Source organism: Drosophila busckii, chromosome 2R, assembly GCF_011750605.1.
Source record: "Drosophila busckii strain San Diego stock center, stock number 13000-0081.31 chromosome 2R, ASM1175060v1, whole genome shotgun sequence".
Classification (NCBI taxonomy): domain Eukaryota; kingdom Metazoa; phylum Arthropoda; class Insecta; order Diptera; family Drosophilidae; genus Drosophila; species Drosophila busckii.
The window spans coordinates 4,784,089-4,800,123 of NC_046605.1; the positions used below are offsets into that span (position 1 = coordinate 4,784,089).

The following is a 16,035-nucleotide window of genomic DNA, read 5'->3' on the forward strand; positions in this document are numbered from 1 at the left end:
AAATTTGTTTGCCATGTCAATGCTGCAAACTGTGCGTTTTATTTATAGACCCCACTGTACATTTGTTTGTATATCATCGCTCTCGCTCTGTCTCTCTCTAGCGTTGTTTGTTTTAGTCGGTTTGTGTTTAATTAGCTGCCAAAATACATAGAAAACAAGTCACATGAAAATCTTTTGTCTTGCCCCAAGCTCTAGTCGAAATTCCACGCATTTGCCACACTGCCACATTTGCATACCACACTTGACATTTGCTCCTGCCGTCTCTCTCTATCTATCTGTAGCATTTGAGTTATATATGTATTTGCTGACAGCATTGCGTTTGCTTGTGGGCGTGGTTGCGCCTTTGCCTTTTTTTTTTTTAGACTAAAGTTGCCAACAGCTAAGCGAAAAAAACTTGCCAACAACTTTGTGGGTGGTCGTCGTCGTCGTCTGGTGGGCGTTGGGCGCTTTTTAGGGCATGCCCACAGCAGCTGAAAAAAAACTTTGTCTATTCTGCTCGCCCGGCAGTTAAACATTTATCATTGCCCACAAAAATTTGTTTGGTCTTTTGTGTGCCAGTTGAGTGACATGCTCGTGCTCAGCGGGGGGTCTGAAGGGGGCAGAGCAGCAGCAAACGCAGCTAAACAATAAAAACTAAAGCGTATAGATAACAATGCGTGTTGAAAGCTTTGCGGGCTCTTTGGTTAGCCTTTAAAATAGCACTAAATGAGCTAACAAATAAATTTAAAATAGCGCACAAATTTATTAAAATGTCATTTTAATTTGTGGAACGAGGCAATAAATTGTCTAAAATAGCACTGATTAATTAGCAAATGTAAATTTTAGTGCATGATTGAGTTGAACTTAAAGCGTATCAAATTTAGTTAGTAGTTGAGCTTCATAAATTTTATGCTCAATTAAAATTGAGACAGAAATAAATATCGAATTGAGCTTCAAGTATTCAAAATGTATACAGACTTTTAGTTTGTAGAAACTCTAAATGAAATAAGTAAAGTCGATTTTTAAACAATAAAGAATTTTAAGACTTTGGTATGCGAATAAATAATTATGGAAGAAATATTGAATTGCGCTTGAAATTCTTGAAAACTGAGCGGGAATTTGAATTCGAAAAACTCTAAATCAGTTAAATTAAGTCAAATTATTCAATTAGTAATGACCTGCTTAGATTCTTGAGTTTTCAATACGTTATTTGAGCGATAAATATCGATAGGTATCGGCTCGTTAGCATTTGGCTAGAGTTTGAGTTTCAAATATTTTATGCTCAATTGAATTTAGTCAGTAATTGAGACTTTATAAATATACTATGCATTATTATTGCACAAATTGAGCTCAAAGTTGCTAGAATTTGATTTTCAAAAATCTCTAAGTTAAAAACGAAAAGACTCATAAAGTTTTACTCAGTTCAATAAGGTAAAATTTTAGTTAGTAATAACTGTTTTCTTTCCTTTCCAATAGATTCCTCTTATTTTTAGACTCTTAAGTTACAAATACATAATTTTCGAGGAATAAATATCAAAGTAGGCTTGAAATTCTGAGAAATGAATTGAGTTTGGCACAATCAGCTAAATAAAGTCAAATTTTAGCTAGTAATAACTGTTTAGCTGCTTTTCAGTACAATTTGTTAGAGTTTGAGTACAAAAAGCACTAAATCAGCTAAATAAAGTTCAGTTTTGACTTTTACTAAAATAGATTTTAGCTAAATCAAAACTAATGCAATGCATAAAAACAATGTATGAAAATCTAAACTAAACTATGAAAAACAAAATAATTTGCATTAGGCTTAAGTGCTCTGAATTGTTTTAGATGAGAAAAGCGCTTAAGCTCAGCGCCTGTGCACGTGGCAAGTTGCTGGGGTGGGGGGGAGGGTTACGCTTATATTATAAAGTAAATTAACTGAATTGCACTTGGGCCAAGGCAGTCAATTTGTTAGCTGGCGCTGCTGTTGCTGCTGCTGCTGCTGTGTGTTTTGCATAACCAATTGAATCAAGACGCATTTGGTCATGGAGGCAGCAGCAGTCTCAGTGCTTTTAAGATTATAAATAGATGCGGCTGCGCTGCTGTGTTGGCAGTCAGATGCGGCGAAGATGGCGCACAAGCTGCTAATAGTGCTATGGGTGCTGTTGCTGCAACGCGTAAGTTGCCACACAGAGGCAAAGGCGTGAACTAACTTGTCTTTTGCAGTTGGGCCACACCCAGTCGCAGCAGCAGTCGCAGCAGCAGTCGCAGCTGGTGGCATGCAACTTTGACAGTTTAACACTGCGCGACGATATGCTGGAGTTCACAGGTCAGCTGGTGCTAAAGCAATCGCAGGCGCTGCTGCTGGCCGCAAGCAAAATCTTTGATATGATCAACGATGAGCTAAGCTACATGGCCGTGGGCAATCCAGCGCTGCGTATGCGGCTCAAGCTGCTGGCGGAGCATGTGGCAGCCATAGAGCAGTCGCAGCTGCTGCAGCTGCATAAGCTCAGCTCAGCAGCGGATCTCAGCACGCTGGCGCACTTTTATGATCGACGCGTAGCGCTGCCAGCGAATGCAACAGCTGCGGTCTTGCCACAGCTCGCGCGTCTTTGCAACAATGTGCTGAATGCGCTGAGAAGCAAAACGGTGCAGCTATCGCTGGAGGATGAGCTGCTGGCGAATGCAATGCGTGGCACTGGTTGGCCCTTTGTGCGCAATGTAATGCGCATTGAGCTGGCCAAATTCTTTGAGGATTACTTCGCAGCACACAGTGCGGATGCGCATTATCAGTGTGCACCACAAGCGCTCAGCTGTCGCGGCGAGCGTTTGTTTCTCACTTACTACAATGAGCTGCGCACTGCGCCCACTGATACAGACAGACTGGAGCGTGCTTTGGTGTGGAGCTTTCGAGTGCTCAATGTTAGCTACAAAACGAATTTCAAATTTGTTTAATTAATAAATCTACAGTTAAAAATATATAAAACGCGTGCTTTGGTGTGGAGCTTTCGAGTGCTCAATGTTAGCTACAAAACGAATTTCAAATTTGTTTAATTAATAAATCTACAGTTAAAAATATATAAAACTGTGTTGGCTGCTGCCACTTTTGTGTTGCTGGAAAAGTTTTCCCTTGAGTTCACTTAACTACTTCCTTCTGCTTGGCAACACACACAAAACTGAAGCGCACTTCAATTCAATTTTAAATCCTGTCGCTCTCTACCCCTTTGGCTGCTGCTGTTGCTGCTCTCTCTGCCTCTTCCGCATGTTGCTGCCCCAACCCCAAAATCACTGAGCGCAGCAGCAGCAGCAGCACAAACTTCAAGCAGCTGTAGAAAATTCTTAGCCAAAAGTTGTCAAGTTGCTTTTTGCTTGCTTTCTTTTTTGCTTGCCGCTTTTTCAGCTCTCTATGTGTGTGTGTTTTTATGTGTGTGTGTGTGGGTTGGCACTTCAGTTTGAGTTTAAGTTGCTGTTGGCCCCAAAAGTTATCCAAATTGTTGGCACTCAGCCCAGGCGACAGGCAACATTGTTGACTGTCTGCATTTGTCGCAGTGTAGTCACACACACACACACACACGCCCACACGCTACACATGACATGTGACAACAACAACAGCAACAACTTTTTTGGCTGCTGGCTGCTTAATTTGATTTTCACAACTTGGCGTCGACAACAACAATTGTTGCTGCTTGCTGGCTGATTTTGCATACATTTAAACGTGGGAATGTTTGCAAAGCTAAGTTTATGCATATATCTGTGTGTCTGCGTCCTGTGTGTGGGCTCAACTGATTGGAAGACGCAGTCAACAATTCTTCATTAACGTTGCAAACTTCTAAGCAAAGCTCTCGGCATCTAAAACTTGCAGCCACCTGAAATAATCCACAGCAATCCCTTTGACACTTGCCTACTTCAGCTCTCTCTCTTGCTCACTCTCTCCCCCTCTCTGTCTTTGGCACTCAACCCCATTTTTGCGCATTTAATTATTCAGCATAGTTTTGTGCTTTTAATTAACAAAATGCACTTAACATGAAAATGTGCGCACAACTTTCGCCTTGGCATGCAACAGAGTTAAGCGCAAATGCTTTAGATACACACTTTAGTTAGCAACTACGCATTAAGTTAGTTGTGGCTAAGCTAAGACTAAGACTTAACATACTTGCAATTAGTTTGTGACTAACTTAGCAGCGAGTAATAGTCAATTTAGTTTGTTAGTTAGATTTCTGTTTAATGTCAACCTCAAATATTCGATACGATACAACTTTTTAAAATAAAATTAACTTAAAAAATTGCAAAAAATATTTTAAAAAATATATACAAAAGAAAATTGTTGAAAAAATATATATAAAAATATATATAACAAAAGAATTTTAAGAAAAAATATAATAAAATTCTAAAATGTAAAAAGAATGTTAAAAAAATAAAAAAAAAAAATATAAAATGTAAAATATATGAAGAAACAAAAAAATATATATAAAATGTAAAAAAGAAATGCAAAACAAATATAAAAAAATTAAAAAATGTATCAAAAAACTATATTTTAAAAAATATATATAAAATAATTAAATTGTTGAATGTGGAAAACTTAAATTCAAGTACGCAGACCCAACATTTGCTGCTAGGGTACCGACATACCCAAAAAAATACCCAATAGGGTGTTATATGTTAGCGCTAATAATAAGTCAATTAAATAAGTTCTTAATGCAGAGAATTCGGCGTTGGAAATTTGTTGCGAGGGTTACGACATACACAGAAAAAAATCCACAATAGGGTGTCTCATATTTATGTCAGCGCTAATTATACCATATTAGCTAAGTAGTTTTAAAATAAGGTCTAAGTTGAGTTTGCGGCATTGAATATATTAAAAAGTTAATAGAGTGAAGTTTATTTGAGTACACGACAAGCTTAAATTTCACTAATCAAAGCAAAACAAAGCAAATTAATATAAAATTCTATTGAAATACAATTTTAAAACCTCAATAATTTAAGCGTATGATTATCTTTAGCAAGCATAAACTTTTATACTAATTAAAGCTACAAATTGTAATTCAACGTTTTGCTTATATGCAATTAGCTTTGCTTTATTTAATTAAGCTGCCTGCTTAGCCGCTGCTATTTTTACAACTTAATCAAGTTCAAGTAATACCAAAATTTCTGACACTTGAACTTTGCTAGTCCAAAGGTTCAACGGCATAAAAATAAGTAAAGCTGTTTGTGTTGTGTGTGGTGGGCAAATTGCTTTGCGGTCTAAAATAACATTTTTGGTTAATTGAAGCTAAACATGCAATGTCATTTTGTTGTTGTGTGTGTGTGTGGCTAAAAGCATAAATTATTGAAAAGAGAAAGAAAGTAGATAAAAGTGCCGAAGTGAAAAAGTTCAAATGTCATATGAACACAGATATTGAATGTGAGATCAAACTGAAAAGCGCGACAAATGATTAAAGTGCGCGGCACGTGTCTAGCTATAGAGCAAGGCACTGGCAGCTTTACACATGCCAGGCACGAATATTTAGACACAGCTAAGTCCCTGGTGGGTGTGAGGGAGTGAGGCTATTGGGGTTGGGTCGCCGTCGTCAGTGGCACTCGTCACGTTTCATTTGTGTCGCCACGCGTGCGTTTATTTAACCACTTTAACCTGAGCATGCACACAATGTGGAAATTGTTATTGTTGTTGCTGGGGGTTGTTGCTGTTGCTTGGCATGGCGAAGGGGCGTCAGTGCGTCTGGGTGCGGTACATGTCCAATGCCCATTATATTACACTTAAACTTCATTATGAGCGCGACGTTGACTGCGCTGTTGATACATAAAAATTTAATTTCTTTGGCAAGTCTGTCGACCGCAGCACACGCGTCGCTATTTGATTTGGCAATGACTTTATTAAAATTGACATTTAATTTATGCGTAGCTCTCAGCCTTTAAAGTTGCATAAATCCTTCAACTGCGTTTCAAAACAAAAGAGTTTTGTACATGCCACCAAAGGTTTTTGCAGGCTGTGGCCACTTTGTTGTTGCTGCTGCAACACTGCGACAAAATCAACAAAAGCGAACAGTGTGGGCGTGTGTGTGTGCCACAGGAAACGCAGCACAAGCTGGCAGGATATTTTATATAAAGCACAGACAGGCAGCGGCAGCAGCAAAGGGTGTGCTGAGCACATTGTAAATTCCAGCTGCTCTGCTCGCTCCTCCACACAAGCGGATATGCCATGTATAGCAGCATAAAAAAATGAAAGCGAGCGGCAGGATATGCCCTCTGCTGTGGTTGTACAGCGCTTTGCGCACAGTGTGACAAAGTCATGCAAAAAAAAAAGTTATTGCTGTGTTTGCTTCCTGTGCTAAGCGCTTGCCCCGTCGCTATGGCGTATACGTAATGTTGCTTTTGCTTTATTTGCGCAGACTGCACTTTAATTTATTTTTTATACAACGCTGCATATTGCAAATTAATGTACGCACATTTTTAATTCAATTTCGTTGACCAGTTGTTTATTTAAGTTTTAAATGCTTTTGTGCTTTTTGCTTGCGCTTTTGTTATTTATCTATTAAAAGGCTCTTGCCTGCCTTTGTTGTAATTTTAATTAGTGCGCCTTTTATGTTCTGGGGCGCTGCTAATGATGTCGACCCATTTCAATTTTCTGTAGCTTATAATTATTATTATAAACAACAACAGCGGCGCTTTAATTACAGCGCTAACAAAAATGCTCGAAAATTAACTCAACTGTAACTGCTCAAGCCAATTGGCAGCTTGTTTAAGCCACAACAGCACGCGAACTCACGCGATTTTAATGCTTTGCCACTTAAAGTTTAAACCTTTGCCATTGCCTTTGATTATTGTTTTTAATGCATTGCAATTGTTACACATGTAACTTAAGCTAACGCATATCAAAACCTATGGCTATAATTTATGGCAAGTAAACTTTATGCTTAATTATTTAAAACTTTAACTGCGCTTTGTTGTTGTTGTTGGCGCTGCAGTCTGAGGCGGCAACTTTGGCACGCAATCGAAAGCCGCAGCAGGCGGTCAGTAAAATTGATAAACATGTGTGTGTGTGTGCGTGTGTATAATGGGCGTGTTGAGGTTGCAGCTCCGCAATTTTGAGGTGAGGCAAAATGACCAGCCCATTGTTGTTGTTGTGATTGCCTGGCGCATTGTTTGACAATATTACAACAAAAGTTTTTATTGCGCACACAGCGCAAAATGCATAAATTTTAACTCTACTCATTGTTGTTGTTGTTGTTGTTGTTGTTATTGCATTTCATGCTTCATAGCGCATGAAACAGCTCGTCAAAAACAACAACAACAACAATTGGCCTGGCAGCAACATTTTAAAAATTAATAAAAATACGTTATGCATAAATTTCAATTGTTTTGGTTTTTTTGCTTTTGTTTATTGAAAAATGCTTGACATTAATTAACATGCAATTAAATAAATAAATTGCGCGCCCTTGTAGGCGAAAATAAATTGCAACGCTTTGTGCCACAAAAATTATTGCCACTTTATCATGCAACATTAATGACGTTCATTAAACAATTCTCAAAAATTTTGGCAAAGCATAAAATTTGTCTATACGCTTAAATATTTGCGCTGAGGCATAAATCTCAAAAATTGGCAATGAACCAACTGCTGACGCCCACATTAAGCAGTACTTTTTGCTTAGTCATATATATAGTTACTATATATGCGCTACAATTAGCTGTAACTATAAATTTTATAATATTTATAGTGCTCGCTTGTTTATTAGCAATTGTCTAAATTTAATATTAAACATTTAAAACGCCATTTTATATTGTTTTATGCCAGCGTCAGGCCAGCCTGCTGTTTATTTTATTACGTATACGCAAGTTTGTTTTTTTTTTGTATTTTCTCTCGCCCGCACCACAAACTGCGAAATGCTTTTGATCTTTCAGCTCTAGCGCATTTTATTTGTTTATGCCCAACAGCGTAAAGCGCAAAAAAAAATACACATACAATTCAACAATTTTTCTTACTCGAGCAAATAAAAATTTAAAAATAAATGTTTAACGGAAGCAGTCGTAAATTTTTGCGCTTGTCATGATTTTTATTGCGTGTGTGCGCAATATCAAAATTGCTTAGACTATATGCATATAAATGATAATGTCACATGCATAAATAATTTATTATAACCAAAAGCATAAATCATTAAACAACAAAAATGTGTTTGGTTTTTTATGCTGTGTATTGCTTAATTGTCAGCAAAATGAAAGCAATTTGTTAACAAATTCTTTGAGCGTTGAAAAGAAATGAAAATTTCGCTAGGCAACTAAAAATGATTTATAGCGCATAGACAATGGGCACTTAAAATTGTTATTTTTGTTTCATATAATGTGGGAAAATATTCTTTACAAAAATTTTGAATGTGCTTAAGTAAATAAATTATATCAAAATACACTTTAGAAAGAGTTTTGTAGCAATTTCTATAAAAAAATTCAATTGCAATCATTACTTGTGCGATTATTTTTGTTTTAAATAGCAAAATAATGCTTAAATTACAATTATTTGCAATTTTGAACAATTAGATGTTGCTTATAATTAACAAAAATCTAAAAATAATGTGCAGTTAATCGATATTATTAAAATTAAGTGTAAATAATTGAGCTCAATTGCAATTATTTTTATTTATTTTTGTTTAATTGAGCTAAGTTTTGATTATTTTCATACAAAGCAAATACAAAATTTGTTAAATTTTATGGGAAACTTTGCTCAATCGATTTGAGTAAATCTAAAAATAATGTGGAATTATTCGATATTATTAAAAAGTGTAAATAGCTGAGGTTAATTTCAATTATTTTGGAAAATGTTTTGATTATTTTCATACAAAGCAAATACAAAATGTAAATAAAGTATGAAGATTATAAATAAATATAGAAATTTCATACAAAATAAAATGTTTTGCTTTAATTCGTTTAATGGCAGACTGAACAAAAATATGGAAAAATATATAAACTGACAAAAAAAGAAAAAACTATGCTCAATCGATTTGAGAACTTAGAAAATTAAAGTTCAAATCTTAAATAAAGTATTAAGATTATGAATATATTTATTCATTTAATGGCAGACTGCATAAAATTATTGAAAAATATATAAAATAAATAAAATATTTATATAAACTATGCTCAATCGATTTGAAAATTTCGAAAGTTAGTTAAAATTTTAAATAAAATTAACAAAATGATTGAAATTAAATAAGTAAAATATTTATAAAAATAAAATAACCTTTATGTAACTGATTTATTATATATTGCATATGCCAATCTAACAAGTAAAATATATATAAACACAAAATAACTTTAATATTGATAATCAAGATATTTAGACTTGCAGCTTAGGCCCCAAAAAAAAAAAATAATTGCTTTAAACTTATTAAAGTTCATATTTGTCATTCGCTATGCTATGTGTGTGTGCTAATGACTCAACTTGCAACACACTGTGTGTGTGTGTGTGTCTGTTGCAATTAATTTAACTTTGCTGTGATGTCTGTGCAATCAAATTGTCTGTTGGGGGCAACTCGACAGTTTGTTCGTTCATATGCAAAGCTAATTTGCTTAATCGAGCTAATCAATGTTGTCGCTATATCGTCATCAGCATTTGCGTTAGGTGGGCGTTGCAATTGGGGGAGGTAACAAACTGGCCAAAGGTGTGAGCTGTCTGTCAGTCAGTCAGTCAGCCAGTCAGTCAGTTCAGCCAGTTTGTTCAGTTGTTGTTGTAGCCATTATAATTACAGCTTTGGGCTTATAAAGTTGCCAATAGTGAGAGCTTGGCCAGCTGTCTGGCCTACCCTAACAATGCTGTTAGCTGTAAACAAACACGCAAGACACAGACACATATGCATGTGTGTGTGTGTGTGTGTGTGTGAGCCTGGGCAGTCAAGTTTGTGCGCTCGTCGCTTAGTCGTAAAATGCAAATTGCATGCAATCAACGCGTTTTTCGTTTAATTATTATGAGAATTTTTTTTTTTTTATTTTGTAGCTTAGCACGGAACGTGCCAAGTGCCCAAGCCACGTAGCAACAACAACAACAACAATGCAACTTATTTGTTGTTGTTGGGATTATGCGACTCGTTTGGCCTTTTGTCTGCATTTGTGCTACGTCCGTTCGTCTGGCCCCTGAGGCTGCCATTTTCAATTAAATTACCGAGCATTTTGGCGTAAATTGCCAGGCACATACCAATAAATGTTTATCTATGCATATGCATTGTAGCTGGCGCATACTTGCAGTGGGCAGTGTGAAATAAATTCCAGCGCTAATTAATTTGCATTATTTATAACGCACTCGACTCGACTTTAACTTAAACATTTTTCGCCTGCGCCAGCATAAATTATTTCTACTGTTTGCCACGTGCTCAGCATTTTTAATATATTTTTGAACTGTCGTCTCTGCATATTGCAATTAATTTAAATTTAGCAACCATTCATTTAATTCATTCATTGAGTTGTGACAAGCTCAAAAGAAATATTTATTTGTGCTGCTGACTTGACGTTTATTTTAATACAAGACATTGAACTTTGTTGTGGGCGTTTTATTAACGAATTTTTGCTTTGTATAATATATTTTTGCTTGTTTTTTAATTGAGCAGAGCGCAGCGCTTTGTTCAGCAATTTTTTATTACACTTTTATTTTTCTGCTTGCCTTTGGGCAAATCAATTTTGTTTTGTTGTTGTCGCTGTTTAAGGTAAACAACAGTGCAAGTTGATTGCTGCTGCTGCCCTAAAATACATAAAATAAACAACAAATATGCAGCCAATGACTCGTTGGTGGGGTGGGGTTGGTGCGGGTGGTTGTTGGGTTGTCTATGCGACGTGACTGGATTTTGTGCAGCCAAAAATGGAATTGTGTTTGGAATTGCAAAGTGGCAAAGTTGTTTGCTTGTTTGCCAGCCAGTGGCAGTGGCAAAGTTAAGATTAGTATTTTGCAAGTGCGTGTGGCACATAGAGACATGTAGCAAGCGCTGCTGTTGCTGTTGCTGTTGCTGTGTGTGGCAGCAACAAAGTCAATATGCAAAATATTTTATGGGGCCTTTATTGCAGTCCAAACTAAATTGGCAGTAAAATGTTTAGCTAAAATTGTTACGGAAGATTGGAAATTGTGTGTGTAGAATTTATGTATAAATCAGCGAATAGTTGTGTATAGAATATTTAATATGCTAAATATTGTTTAATTAGTTTGCTTTGAGCTTTGCTTTGAGTTCAATGAGTTAATCAACACTGCCTGAACTAGTTCCACTACTTATAATGAACTGAACTAAGCTTGAATTTATCGATTTTTAAGTTTAAGCAAATAGCTTTCTTAAAAAATGTTTAAAATAATTATGAAAACATGTGTGGCAGTCTTTAAAAAAAATATTAAATATGTTTAGTATTGTTAAATTAGCTCTCTTGCTCTTTTCTTATATTTCACGCCAAATATTTTGACCTTAAAGCTAGAGTATTATCAATTTATCGATTTATTTTATTTCATTGTTTTGTATTATATTACATTATTTTGTATTAAATATATGATTGTATATATCTAATAGTGTATCGATAATTATAAGAAGATGTGTTGAAGTATTTAGAAAAATATTAAATATTGTTAAATTAGCGCTCTTCGTAAATTTTTGTTACATTTCACGCCAAGCTCTTAGACTTTAAAGCTAGAGTGCTATCGTTTTTTGCTCACAGTTGCTCTGAATTCTATCCATAAGCATTTGCGCATTGCAAATTTAAGCTGCACTCTTCAGTTTAAATTACTTTAATAAGAATTCCAACTTTTAGCAGAATTTCAAGCATTTCCATAAATAGCAATAGCTATATTACTGTATTTTGTATTAAATGTATGACTGTATATATCGAATAATGTATCGATAATTATGAAAATATGTGTGGCAGTCTTTATAAAATATTAAATATGCCAAATAATGTTAAATTAGCTCTCTTGCTCTTTTATTTTCAAAACCTTTGACTTTACAGCTAGATTAAATCGATTTTTATCGATAAGCATTTGCGCATAGCAAATTTAAGCTTCACTTTACAATTTAAATCATTTCGTATGCCTTCTAAACAAAGCATGCCCAATTATAGCTAAATTTAGTAATTAGGCGCAAACGAATTTCAAAGCAAATAGAGTAATTGCGTAAAATATTTCTAGCTAAAATTGCTAAGCAACCAAATGCGATTTAAGCGGCACATTATAAAACATGCCTAGTCATGCGCTACATAAAACAAAGCACTAATGCAAATTTAATTAGCATAAACACACACACACACACACGCACACGCACACTCCATTGTCAAAATTATGGGAAAATTGAAATTAGCAATTTACTTGGCAATTTAATGTGTGCGCAGCAATAATTGAATTATTGAGTGAGTAAAGTGGGTGGCAGCGTTGAAAACACAAAAGGCAGTGGCCTAAAGGTGTTCGCCAAACTGACCTCAAACCAACACACACACAGACAGTTATGTGCATGCGTGTGTGTGTCTGTTGAAAATTGCATAATACAATTTAAACAAGTACGATGGCTGTTTGGCTGTCAGTTTGAGAGTCAGAGCAGAGCAGCTGAGCAGCCATGCAGATGAGTTTTGTATGCATGCAAAACCGCAGCAGCGTGAGGCGTGTGGGCGTGGCAGCTAAAGGATTTACAGCTGTAGCCCAAAATGCAAATGTTATTGTTGCTGCTGCTGCTGCTGCTTCTCTCTTGGTTGCTTGGGTGGCGAAACTTGCTTATGCATGCATACTCAGCTATATATCCATTGGGTCAAGTCAAATAAACGTAATAATAAAATTGTAGCATAGCCGCAAGGCTTGCAACAAAAGTTGTTTGTGCCACACACACACACAAGCAATATGCTTGCCACATGCTGCTGGTTGCTGCGTATTGTTTACATTGCCACTGCAGTTGAGTTGGCAATTTACTTTTGAAATATTGTTTACGTAATTGGATTTTGCATTTGTCTGTTGCTTAATTAAGCTTTCCATGCTGCACTTGACTTACAAGAGCCTACTATTTAATTAATGGTGTTTATATTTTCAATAAATGCAGCAGTCTGTAGCTTATGAAATTTTTTTTAAAGAACACAATAATTGACTAACGTTAACATTTAAATAAAACTCGCTAAAATACTCACAAATTATAGCTGAGCTTTCGATTGGAAATTAAATAAATATTGCTTAAGTAACAAGCATTATTTTAAAATTCGTATATTTATTTATTTAAAAGAAGAAAAGAATTACGAAAAATATTTTAAATTAAATTTAAAATCTTAAATACAATTATCAAATCACTGAAATTTTAACTTAAACTCAGCTGCATCGCAAACATTAATTAATTAATATTTATATCAGTGTTGAAAAGTGTTGCCAGAATTTCCTGTTCTAAAATAGCTACATTTAATTTTAAAAAAATTGCTAGATTTAAATATAAGATATAAATAGCTAAAAACGAATCTAAAATTCTTTAACATGTTAAATTAACAATATAATAGGTAAATTAGAAAAAAAATATACTAAATTAAATATAATGATTTTTTTTAAATATTTTAAAATTTGACTATATCAAACAAATAACAAATCATTCAAATTTATAAAGCATTTGTTCAAATTGAAGTGTCAAACTTAACAATTTATTTATTTATTGATCTAAAATGCAACTTAGAATTAATTCTATATTAAAATAATGTAGCCTGAGGCCTTCAGGCTAAACTTAAGAATTATTAGTATTTATCTTAGGTTCTAAATAATCCTCCATCCATCTTTTATGTGTTTTTTTCACTTGGGCCTTGTAACTTGTTTATTGCTTATTAATTGCAAGCTGTGCATTAAATATTTAGTATAGTGCTGGACTGGACGCTTGGCCAGGTGAGAGTTCTGGCCCATTCATTGTCAACGCCACCAAATCGAGCGCTCGCGCCGTCTTTGTGGCTCGTTATTCTCATTAACATTATGTGCTATGTACAATGGCTGGGTAATTATTGTAGCGCGCTCGCGTCATGCAACACTGAAGAGCCAGCCGCAGCAGCAGCAGCGGGCTGGGGTGGTGGGCAAAGAGAAAGCGGTGGGGTGGGATGGCAGCAGCTTGCGTGACTTGCGCACATTTGTTTTGTTTGCGGAAAGTAATTGCAAAAGTTGTTTCAATTTTCCAAGACTTTGCATGCGGCTTTCGAGTAGAGAGCCATGCTGTGACAGAGACAAGGGTAACATGTCGAGTGGGGTGGGGTTGCTGAGCAGGGGGCGGGGTAGACAAATGCTAAATTGGTTGCTATGCTTTGCGGATTTGCATGGCACAGCGTCGAGTCGAAGGCAGAAGTGTAATGAAGAAAAGGAAGCCAGCGAGCATAATTGACATCAGCTTAATGCTTAAACTTTTCCATGCCACCCCATGTTGCACGTACCACACACACACACACACGCGCACAGCATCAAAAACGCATTTCAGCTTCAGGCTTCGTTTTGCGTTCAACCAAAAAACTTTTTGGCCAACTTGTTAACAAAAACATAAAGCAGCAAGATATGAGCATAACGGCAAAAAGATGGTCCAGCATGGGCGTAGTGCAGTGAGGGGGGTGGGGTGTCGCTGCTTTTTGTGTCAGTTTTCTTTTAGCTGCTTTTGTTGAAATTACAAAATTTTTTGCTTGCTTAAAATGCTGCGCTTGTTGCAAGTTCTAGCTGCGTTTGTGTGTGTGTGTTGCACATCCGGCGCAAAAAGCGCATGAAAAAGCAAAGAAATAGCACAACAGTTTATTTTTTATTATTATTATTATTTTCTGGGTGCGGCAGCAGCAAACAGAAGCGAAAACAGCAGCAGCAAAAGAAGCAGCAGCAACATAACAAGCCAGGCTAACAGACAGCTGAGACACAGTCAGTTAGTCAGTTAGCCAGTTTGTCTGACTGTCTGTTCGTTCGTCAGCTTAGCCAGTTAGAAAGTCAGTCGCATGTTGTGCTTTGGCATTAGGGTGAGTCAGCTAAAAAATAAACTTGAGAAATGGCAAAGATTTGTTTGCTGAGAAAGCAAAAAAAAAATATTCAAATAAATATTTTAAACATATATAATTTGCAAAATTATTGTAAGCAAATAAAAAAAACTTTGAAAATGTTCATCAAATTAAACATAATTAAAATCGTTGCTTGAAAATTGCTGAAAAAATTAAAGTAAAATTTTTTCTGTATTTTTTTATTTATTGTGCTTGCTTTTTAATAAATATTTTAAACATTTACTTAAGATCTATTTACTTGGGTTTTGATATCGGAATTAATATAAATAAATATAAACTTGAGCTAAATGTTTATGAAATGAAAATGAAATCAAATCTTTGGTTGCAAATTGCTGAGAAAATTTTTACTTTCATTTTTCTGCGCACTTTTGAGTTCACAAACATAAAAATATTTATAAAAATTAAATTTAGATTTATTTACTGGTTTTGTTTTTAAATACAGAATTTTTATAAATATTTTTGAATAATATTATACAAATGCAAAATCATAAATATTTAAAAAATGTAATTTAGATTTATTTGTTTGCTTTTAAATGCTGAATTATTAAAAAGAATCTTAAACATTTATTTCATTATATTTTTGTGCACATATTTATATTATTCTTAAGCATATTTCTTGTTATGGGTCACCCTAATGTAGCAACATTTATATATATATAGTTTACTTATGCGCTTTGTTGTGCGTTTTTTGCGCTGTTGAGTCAAAGAGCGAAATAAATAAAAAGTGCACAAAAAACAGAAAATGTTTTATGTCAGCTTTTTGTTTGTTGTGTTGTGTGCATGAGGCGTTGAGTGGGTGTTGGTTGCGCCTATAGCCGAGGGTCATTCAATAATTATGCACTTGTTAAATGAATTTAATGGCTGCGTTTGTTTTCGAAATGCAAACAATGTGCCTCGCTCGTTCGCTCTCTGTTGTATAATAAATAATTAAAATGCCAATTGAAATTGTTTAATAATTGCTTTATGCATATCTCTCTCGTTTGCTCTCATTGCAGGTAATCAATTTGTGCTGTCAACTGTCGAATGCGTTGGCACTCGCCTCGTAAGTAAATGCGATTAATTTTAGCAGGCCTATCAATTTAATTATGCGGCATAGACGCAAAT

The 16,035-nt window shown here is 35.2% G+C and overlaps 1 protein-coding gene across 1 annotated transcript; it reads left to right on the plus strand.

The window, feature by feature from the left end:
* Positions 1-1,469: 1,469 nt before the first annotated feature.
* LOC108595928 lies at positions 1,470-2,919 on the plus strand. The gene is made up of 2 exons (XM_017981216.2): positions 1,470-2,132; positions 2,182-2,919. Exons 1-2 carry the CDS (start codon positions 2,085-2,087, stop codon positions 2,908-2,910), a joined length of 777 nt encoding a protein of 258 aa, XP_017836705.1. The 5' UTR covers positions 1,470-2,084; the 3' UTR covers positions 2,911-2,919.
* The last annotated feature ends 13,116 nt before the right edge of the window (positions 2,920-16,035 follow it).

Bases quoted from the DNA above. Each gene is read 5' to 3' on its own strand.
- LOC108595928 (XM_017981216.2), top strand. From the start codon at position 2,085: ATGGCGCACAAGCTGCTAATAGTGCTATGGGTGCTGTTGCTGCAACGC. The intron at 2,133-2,181 runs GTAAGTTGCCAC...TGTCTTTTGCAG, and splicing joins GGGTGCTGTTGCTGCAACGC to TTGGGCCACACCCAGTCGCA.